At 35.0% G+C, this 10,650-nt stretch overlaps 1 protein-coding gene across 1 annotated transcript; it reads left to right on the top strand.

The window, feature by feature from the left end:
- Positions 1–218: 218 nt before the first annotated feature.
- Positions 219–6,324, top strand: LOC135116854 (cuticle protein 8-like). Its single transcript, XM_064034450.1, has 5 exons — positions 219–259; positions 1,091–1,279; positions 3,303–3,399; positions 3,992–4,104; positions 5,580–6,324. Exons 1-5 carry the CDS (start codon positions 254–256, stop codon positions 5,667–5,669), a joined length of 495 nt encoding a protein of 164 aa, XP_063890520.1. The 5' UTR covers positions 219–253; the 3' UTR covers positions 5,670–6,324.
- The last annotated feature ends 4,326 nt before the right edge of the window (positions 6,325–10,650 follow it).

Genomic DNA, 10,650 nt, shown 5'->3' with positions numbered 1-10,650 from the left:
AATCGAATCCTATTGTTATCCAATTAACTAAACTAATCAACTAAACTCTCATATTCTCTCTATAAATTAAAGTACCTCGTAATTCATTTGTTTCCACGTCAAAACAATCGAATGGTATCAAGTGTATCTATGAATGTAGCCTGTAGGTGCATCTAAGGCAGGTGCTTAGAGTGGGGTCCTATATTTATAAGGCGGTTGCGCGTACGCAAGCTGCCGGGAGTGTGTTGTGTCGTTGTGCACCTCAGATACTAACATGCGGGTGAGTTGCGTAATTGAGATAAGATTAAAAAGGATATTTATTATTTTGTTTTTTAAGGATACGTTTAGTGCAACAAATATCTATCCAGTTAAAAACGTTCAAAAGGAAAATTGATTTTCTTTAATTTTGACTACTCAATAAATAAGAGTAAATAAAGTAATGACAGGTCTTAATATCAAAGTGTACCTATTTGTGCTATATATGCACATGCACATTCTTCTAGAAAGCTTATAAATTATTGTTTGATTGTTACATAACGTGGGTTTCATAATTAAACTAATTAATTTAATTGCCTGAAACATTTAAATCAAGCATAAACTGCTAACTACCAATTTCTACCCACGTTCTCTTAAACGAAAGCTTTCATAATGCAATACTTTAGCATCTCTCCTTTTGAAGTAAACACGGAAACAGCCGGGAGATATAAATCATGTCCGTAGGCAACAAACAGGTTGGTATCTCAGCAATAAACCTCCTTTGAAATCATTATATCAATTTCAATCTAGCAACTTTTTACTTTATGGACTTCTATAAAAGGAATAAAATAAGAAGCTGTACTTTCTTCAGGTTCATTTATTTTATTTTGTAGCATTTAAATCTTCTATAAGGAAGAAATAAAATATGTAGTATTCACTGATTCATCACGAAATCTCAGAAACTACACAGCCAGCAGCTTTTTTGGCAGGTTTCGTTTCATACAGGGTGTAGACATCGACTATGGACAGATTTTACGAATCTCCACGGGTCTAAAGGAGGTGAAATACATGTGATTTCTTAAATGAATAAAAAATAGTAATCTAATTAAATCTCTAATAATGCAATTCCTTGCAGATGTTTTTGGTGCTAGCATGCGTAAGCGCAGCGGTGGCGGTGGCTGTACCAGTTGAGTACGGCGGGTACTACGGGCATGCGCCGGTCGCGGTACACGCCGCCCCGGTGGTACATGCCGCCCCTGTGATCCATGCAGCGCCAGTGGTACACGCTGCCCCATTGGTACATGCTGTGCAAGCTGAGCCTATTGTGAGTATGCTGTGAAAGAAGTCTTGTTTCGAACGTGTGGTACAGTTTCTCTCTAAAATTCTTCGGAATGTAAAGCTTTTTCTGAATCATCCTTTTTGACTATTTAGTTTTTTTTCGGGGAAACATCTGAGGGCACGGCAGTGCCCCAGCCAAGACTCGAGCAAAACGGGCACGGCCGTACCATCTTTTCTCGAAGCGTTTCGCGGCTATTTCAGCCCCCTGTATCTTCCATGTGAACAAAGCTAAGAGTTTAAGTTTTCGATGACCAAGAATAAGTATTAGAACAAGCTCAGTCTCAAAATTACAAGACATTTGAATAAATAGTTTACGAGTTATGAGCGATCAAAGTTACACCATTTTGTCACTGACTCACTCACTGACCGATCATCAAAAGTCTAAGGTACTTCTAGCAAACTTAGAACCTTCAAATTTGGCACCAAGATAGGTTATTAGCTACATATAAAGGGAAAATTATAAAAACCTTAAAACTTAAAAAAAAATAGGAAACAAATTTATATTTGCGGTTTTTCAAGAACATTGTGTATGTATTTTGACTGCATTGATAACTTTGTTATTTATTTATGTACAAAATGTTACTATTTGTTTTATTGTTACGTAATAAAATATACCACTATTGTTATTATGTATTAAATGTACATACATATGAATAAAAAAGCTAGGTTAAAATGAAATGAATAATCATAAAATCCAGATAAATCTTTCATATTAATGCAGTGCAATAAATACTGCATGCTCGCTCGATAGATGGCTTTGTTCTGGTCTAAATCGCGCTATGGTTTCGTTACATAGCTTAGTATAAGTAGTACTTAAAAAAAAAAACAAGTAATTTCATGTGATAGCGCCATTTACCTCTGAAATAGATCTCTTTTATTCTAAAAGATATTCGATTCAAGAATTCGAAATGTTTTAGTTAAAAAAAATGTTGTTTACGTGCTACTTTAGGTGTAAATATTTAGTTTGTTATATATTTAGTTACTTGCATGTAAGTTAATTTAATTTGTTATATACTTAGAGAAGAAAGAGACCTACAAAAAATAAATTAGATCCCACCAAAAACATTGAATGTAAAAAAAAAGCCAATCCTCTACGCAATTCCTCCACCGTAAAAAGTTTTGAGATCGCATAGAAGCCAAGTCCTGTTCAACATTATTTGTAATAATAAATCAATATTTTGTGACTATATCAATAGTTTTGTTCACATTACAATAATATTGTCTTGGCCATGAGCACAAGTTAAAAGTCGCTCCTTGAAATAATGTGTTGAATTGATAAATATATATTATGGACATGATTTTACGATTGGACTGATTGGAATTTGAGATCACCATGGACTAAACATGCGCCATAGTACATGTGCAGTTCATTGATGTTGGATGATACTCACTGTCGGTCATTTAGTAACAATCGAATAAACTAAAAGTATTTAATTATTTGATTTTAAACTTCATGTTTGACTTTCACCTCTCCAAGATATGCTGTATTATATTTGTAGTTTATTGTGCTCATGGCCAAGTCAATATTATTGTAAAGTGAACGAAACTATTGATATAGTCACAAAATATTGATTTATTATTACAAATAATGTTGAACAGGACTTGGCTTCTATGCGATCTCAAAACTTTTTACGGTGGAGGAATTGCGTAGAGGATTGGCTTTTTTTTACATTCAATGTTTTTGGTGGGATTAAGTTTATGCTTAAGTACTAGTTGATACAAGCTTTTAATGTTATACATCTCTATGTCATACCATGTGTTATGTTTTACACAGTAATTTCTTATTAAATAAAAAAGAAATAGAAGAATAATTTTGCTTCCTACGAGTACCTAACTGTGGCGTTCCTTCATTTCTTAGATTTCTGTATTCAATCCTCTATTAAGCTCATGAACTTCTTAATTTAATCATTATACCGTTATTGCTTTCATATCATACCTGGCCATATAAAATTAAATACCTATTTAACTTATTGGTCCTTTCATGTTTCCTTTGGTGTTTGTTTTTACAGTCTTATCCAAAGTACGCGTTCAACTACGGAGTGAAGGACCCGCACACCGGTGATATAAAGTCACAGCAAGAAGAGCGTGACGGAGACGTCGTTAAAGGTTAGTGTTAAACGGCTTTTGAACTTTGCAAACACACTAGAACATAGTGATTGTTGTTTCTGGCAAAAACAAAAAATAAGCCAGGGTGTAAAGTGTAAATGAATGGGTTGCGGGATTGTTCCAAAGACTTCGACTACACCCACATGCAAGGGAAGGGTTAATTTGGTAATTGCCCATGGACACACACACATACATAACGCTACATATTTTCCCAGTGGGACCCAACAGGGAAAAGGCCCGCCGGGGCTGCGGGATTGTGCGAAAGAGGTATCGCGGCCCTGGTTTAGAGGTATAAAAGGCCTACGACGTAACATAATGGCTGCTACATATTTTTCCTAACATTATATAATTGCCTAAAATAGCACAACATTAGACAACTTCGTATTGTTACTTGTTACGGTGACTTATGCTTATTACTCACAGCGGTAACAACTTCAATGAAAGACATCTTCATTCATCATTCAGGCCCAGGGAGTGAACGTTTAATTTTCGTCTATGTTGTGGAAACGTTATCTTCTGATAATGAGCCTCCCTAATTCAAGCTTCAGGCAGCATATTGACTTCACTAATATTTACCAACTTATTTCCTCAGGAAGCTACTCACTAGTGGAGCCCGACGGTTCTACTCGAACGGTTGCGTACTCCGCTGACGACCACACCGGTTTCAACGCCGTCGTGCACAAGTCCGGACACGCTGTCCATCCGGTATGATTTATATCTCAATCATAAGTTAAAAGCATATATCTAAATATCATATATGTGCTTTAATGGCAAGCAAACCTAGCGAATTGAAGGAGAGGATGAATTGAATTGGATATAATGAATGCTGTATAGTTACGTGGTTTTACTGCTATTGTTCAAGAGAGAGTATTAGTCAATGGAACCTCTAAGCTACGAATGGTACTGTCTCATGGCTCGTGGTCTGGTCTGTTAGGATTTTTTTACACTATCGGCAATATCAACATCAGATCAATATCTTAGAAAATTGGCAGATAAAGAGTCGACTTCAATCTTCACTTTCCAAGAGTTCAACTTTTGGAGTCTTCAAGGAAGTCAAAGCCTAAAATAAAATTATTATCCTCTCATTTGTAGAAGTATGATTTTTCACTGATAACTTGTCATGGGCCAACATTACTCAAACCCGATTTCTCTGCGATTGCGAGCCGACGGCGTCTCTTGCGCAAATACTAATGGCGCGTGCGCTTATAAGGAAACGCTGTGAACTCGCGATTCTTGGTCAAACTACTCCGAAATTCCCAGATAACAGCATTTGGGCGTTCCTAGAAAAATACCTGATAAGTATTTGAGTGTTTTGCTCATTGATAAAACTGCCTTGGACTGTAAATGTATGGCATGCCTTATTACCATTGCTCTATATGGCTATTTCGTGCCTAGTTTTTTGCCTAAATCCGATTCTCTGTCTGTTGACGTTTGGTGAGATATTTTTTGCTCGCGCGTTCCGGTATGCCCTTTGCGGGTAAATGGGATTGATGGCGTTTGTATCAAATTATCATACAGGTTAAGTTTATGCAGTAGTTTTTGTACGTACCTACCTTAGAATAGTACGTGGAAGGAATTTGTAATTGACACGTGAGTTACTCGTATGATTACTCGTATGTTAAACCAGTTTAGAAAGAAGAAAGAAAGAAAGAAAGAAAGATTTTTTTTCGCATTACAATGCCTAAGTGTCGAAAGATAAGAATAGGTACCAAGTTATTGAAAATAGTAAAAAAGTATCTTTAATAACAATAGATTACGGGTGAAATGTAACGGTTGAGTAGACGCAACCTTGAACCGACGCGACACGACTCATGCGCAGAGAAATTATTTGCTCCGTTACAGATTCGGAATTTGAAGTTTCATAAGTTCCCGACTTTAATAATTTTCTGTTCTGGTTGTGAATGAAATACCTAAATTCTTTTATACTTATCCTCTCAGATCTAAGAAATAGCTTATCTTTTAATAAATTGATCACTTTAAAAGTAGGTACCTACCTATGTCAACTTATTCTATGAAACTTTTCGTTATACTTTTGGCTATATTACTCATACATTTGCGAGTATTTTTGAGTATACTTTGGTGCTCATTTTCCTTTGATCTTTTATTTATTTACTTGGGAAAACAAAAAGTAGTATATTATATAGTTCTGAGATACTTATTTCCTTTTTTTTTCTTTCCAGCAACAAGTGGCAGTAGCACATGCGGCTCCTATCCACTACGCGGCTGCACCCATCGCAGTGGCTTCCTACGGCCATGGCTACGGCCACTAGCCACCTAAATATTACTACTTTATGTTTACGACACAATACTCTCTAGTTATGTTCATTTGTTTATATCGTTCATTAGGTTAAGGACGGGGTCAGGGTATGCAAGCACAGGGTTAAGAACGGAGCTTTCGAATTTTGAATTTCGAGTGAAATTGTTTTGAACTTCGAATTATTTAAGTACTCTTTTGTTTTGGATTTAGACATGTTTAGTTTTTATTTGGAATGATTAAAAATAAGGTTTTTAATTGTGACATGTTTGATTTTTAAAATGAATTGCTACAAAAAGGGTGTGATTATGATAAATATTTGTGTGGGAGGATTATTTGAGTAATAAGAGTTTGTGGATATTTATTCACATGTGTGAATAACTTGCCATTGTATATGAAGCATCTGAAGTACAATTATCGATATATTTATGTATTTAAATCGCTTTAAATGCTTTCATCATAGAATTTAGACATCACCTATAATTTATTTATAAATAAATAAATGAGTCTTTTGTACCATTCATAATATTGTGTTTAAGTTTTTACTAGATATAGATCGCGTTTCTAAAACTTTTCATTTCAGTTTCATTTGCCATGATCTCAATATTTTGACATTGTATTTTGTTTTTTTACTAAAAATCTGTCAAAAATGTTTTCAAACTAATAAAATGTGTAATTTTGTAACTATTATAAGAATCACTTTGTAAAACTGTTGTTGTTTTTGTGTAACCTTTTAAAATTATGATTCCTGGTAAGAGAAAAAATATAACACATAACAATCAAAAAGTATGGTCCCGTACAGTTTCGGATAATTATGACCAAATATTAATTATAAGAAACTATTAACGCATTGAGATACACTACTACGTACATATAGTAAGAAGGCTGAGTCATGATATAAATTGGTTAATATTTCATACAACGCTAATAACCGAGTGAACAAATCGACGGCTCCTAAGTATACTGAGTCAACTAACAAATTTTGCGAATTGCACTTTTTTGTGTATTAACAATAATTAAATCATTTTCTATTTACCTGTAAAATAAAAAAAAAACTATCTTTATAAATAACTAAGAAAAAATAGCGTATACTCGATCAAGTATAGTAATTTATTTATTTTGCACTTAGTAAACTGAGTCAAGTGTTTGCTACCAATATACGTGGGACGCGAATGCGCTCGCTTTGGTGCAAGTTCAAACTGACTCAGTATACGGCGAAACAGCGGGGTGTGCGGACGTTATTAAGTGCTTTTTGTTATCAAGAAATAGTTGCTTTTCTGTGTTATTCTTATTTAAATTTAGAGTCATAATTTTATAGAAAGGGGTGATGAGTACTAGGTCTCGAAAAATAATTAATTTAGTGAATGAAAAATATGATACCTAATTCTGACGTTAATAAAGAAAATACTTCTGAAGCTTGTGATAATGTTCATTAATCTTTTTTAAAGAAAATCATAATTATTAATACTAACTTAAACTAACTTAACATATAAGTTACATTTTTAAATATTAATTAAAAAATAAAAAAAAACATTTAAAAATAGGTTGCCACCGATATCGGGCACAGGGTCCAAGGTACCGGTGGTTAGGGTCCCAGAGACAGAAACCTCCTCACAATACGCGCCGTATCAAGGAGTACTGCCTTCTGAATCAGTCCCTTGATCCAGCCGCCTAACGAGAGCCTCATGAGGTGTTGGTCGAGGCTCTTGGCTAGTAGACCATTGGCCGTAACGACAATCGGCACGATAACAGCCGTGTCGACATTCCACATGGCGACAATCTCATGCGCTAAGTCGAGATACTTTATTTGTTTCTCATTCTCAGCTTTCACGAGGTTGTCGTCATGCGGAACGGCGACATCGATTATCATCGCGCGGCGCGCTAAGCGATCTATCACCACTATATCAGGCTTATTGGCTACAACAGTCCGTCGATCAGTCGTGTCAGTGATGATAGATCCCAGTACAACGTGATATGGTCCTTTTCGAAAACTAGGTCGGGCGCATACTTGTAGTACGGTACCTACAAGGTTGTATTGCAGGGCAAGCTGCTGGTGGATGATCTTGGCCACTTGGTTATGTCTGTGCAAATATTCACCGTTAGCCAAACGAGAACAACCAGATATAATATGTCTGATAGACTCACCCGGATGGTGACATGCCCGAAATATGTCAACCGTCCCGTCTTTCATGATATTTCTCCGGTAGTTATTCGTCAGGATAACTTCGTCCATAATTGCACATACAAACCCTTCGGTTTCTCCAAAAAGGTCACCGAAGCGTAGCCAAGATACGGATGCTTTGAAGTCTACATCGTGGCCATGAAGAGCCCCGAAGAAGCGTTCGTATAGCTGTTTGCTCTGCCATACCTCCTTGCGATCATGGGTAGTTAGTTAGTACGACAGGTTTGCGCCAGTTCTCTTTTGCCAACGATAGTGGGGTGAGTCCTCTGTCCACTGCTATCATATCACGGTGCATACCCACGTCGTTTTTGAGAAAATATTCTCTGAGACTGCACACCTCACGGTTGTGGAGTCTTTGCATTTAAAAAGCCTCGTCCTCCACATTTCCGTGGGATGTACAGTCTCATCACCGACGATCGTGGGTGATGCATTCGTTCTTCGGTCAGCAGTGTGCGGACTCTCCTATCCAGGGCATCCAATTCAGTTTGGGTCCATTTGAGTATTCCGAAGGAGTACATCAGGACTGGCATGACCCAACCATTAAAGGCGCGAAGCTTGTTGCCGCCCGATAAGGAACTTTTTAGAACCTTATTCAGGCAGCCAAAGAAACGCTCCTGTAATGACTGTTTCATGCCAGCCACATTGATGCCTAAACCCTCCGCCATACCCACGTATTTATATGAATCTGAGAGTTGTACTCCCTCAGATTCCACAATTTCCCCTCGCTTTACATGCATGACTGCACATAATTATCCTTATTCTTAGTATTTATTGCTGAGAATAAAATCAGTTTAAAAAATTAACTTAAGTACTTAATAATTATCTAGGAAAAAAAACAATCTAGGCAAAGAAAAAACACAAATGATTAAGAATAATAAAATAATTAATTATTAAGTACTTAGCTCATAAGTTAATTTTTGAGACTGATTTTATTCTCAGCAATAAATACTAAGGATAAGGATTATTGATTAAGGATTATTGTTGATTTTTGTAATTTTTTGTTAATTTTATAGATATCCTAAAGTTGTGCTTATATTGCCAATACCGTTTTGAATTTTTCTTTGATTAAAATATTAAACATGAAAGGCGTTTTTGATAAATTAACTATTTTGTACCACACTTGACTCAATTTAAGTATGGTTCACTTTTGAAATTATACCCATGTACAGTGAGTCAACTTATTATATTTTAACAAAATATAAATTTACGACAGACAATATAATATATAAAAAATCCAATAAGTAAATAAAAATATTTTTTGCCACATTTGTAAAGTAATTTTTGTTTATAACGTAGATTTAATAATACGACGTATAAAAATATAAGTGGTACTTGATCCATTTTTAAGAGACAAATAATCGCCGTATACTAGTATATCTACAATATCTCATAAATTAATAAAATAATATGAAATTTATTGTGTACAGATGAGAGGCTTTATTATATTTAATTCACTACGATTAGTTTTTTTTTCATGGTTGTATTAACAAATTAAATATAACCATTTGATCTTCTTATCGCCCTCCTGTAAAGTTACTAAAAGTATAGTTGACTCAGTATACTTAGGAGCCGTCGAAATGGCCCATTAAGATACACGAATCATCTTCATAGGCACGTAATGGCGTATATTATCTTAATAGTAATCATTTAAATACAAACATATTCCTGAATTTGTACAGTCAATTCAATTTATGAAGACAATCATACAAACTTACTGGCACTGGTACTCCAGGTACAGCTGAATCCGGTTAGACTGGAAGCCGACCCCAACATAGTTGGGAAAAAGGCTCGGATGATGAATCATACAAACTTACCTACTTCGTAAAAGTTAGTGTTTTTTGACGCAGGAATAAGTAGATAGCAAAAACAGTGGCAATTAAATCACTCCGTTATCATCCTACACCGTATTATATTCTTACATATAAAAAGTTTTTGTCACCTTTTTTCAAAACTGCACTGTAATTCCACAGCTGCATTTATAGGATACAATAAACATGACAAACATCCGGCAGGTTGAATAACCTCCTATGATTCCAATAGTAATATTTAATTTATTAAGCTACATTTTTAATTTATGTGATCGTTAACGACAAAAGCCAGTTTTATTTGAAAACCAATTATATTGGTATATTGATGTGACATCCTAATTTGGCGAGGACAGTTAATTAATCTAAAGCAGAATTAATTTATTTTATCTTTTTTTGGCATAACAGAAATGCCGATATCATTTAAATAATTTTATTGCCATAATAATTCAGTTATAATTATATATATTTTTGAAAAAAAAAAGGATACCGATATAGTGAGAAGTTGAAGCATTTTTCTTCTTAAGGTCAGTTAGATGCATTCTTATCCATTAAATATAATTTTGGACGATCTAATTGATCTTAAAAATATTCAAAGGAACAAAATCTCTATGCTGACTCCCATGAAGGTTTCTTATAGGAAAACTGCATACAATACTGCATTTAGTAGCATTGTTCATAACCTGGACATTGGACAGTTATCGCTGTTTATGTATCGGATCTCGAACTTACTTGTTAACTTATATTATTACATTTTATTCACCTCATGAAGTCATAAAACCCATTTCGAGCTACGTCGATGATGTAGTTTTCATAAAAACATAATATATTATTCTAAAAGAACTGTCTCCAAAGAATTTGTGGAACTACGTGGGTGATACCTTCTACGGAGCTATCCAAAACAGAGGTTTTACGGTATCAAGCCTTTTAAGTAAAATTGCCTTTTTATTGAGCTCTTAAGTTTATTTTTAACTGGTGAACAATAAAAGTGCCGCTAACTTGAGATAAGT

The sequence above is a fragment of the Helicoverpa armigera genome, chromosome 4 (genome assembly GCF_030705265.1).
Source record: "Helicoverpa armigera isolate CAAS_96S chromosome 4, ASM3070526v1, whole genome shotgun sequence".
Taxonomy (NCBI): Eukaryota; Metazoa; Arthropoda; class Insecta; order Lepidoptera; family Noctuidae; genus Helicoverpa; species Helicoverpa armigera.
The sequence above is the reverse complement of the archived record's forward strand: the minus strand, read 5'-3'. Positions and strand labels throughout refer to the sequence as shown.

What these genes read in the sequence shown, in the direction of transcription:
- LOC135116854 (XM_064034450.1), top strand. An exon ending in CTGTGCAAGCTGAGCCTATT is followed by an intron (nt 1,280 to 3,302) that starts GTGAGTATGCTG and finishes TTGTTTTTACAG; the next exon opens with TCTTATCCAAAGTACGCGTT. An exon ending in CCGGACACGCTGTCCATCCG is followed by an intron (nt 4,105 to 5,579) that starts GTATGATTTATA and finishes TTTTCTTTCCAG; the next exon opens with CAACAAGTGGCAGTAGCACA.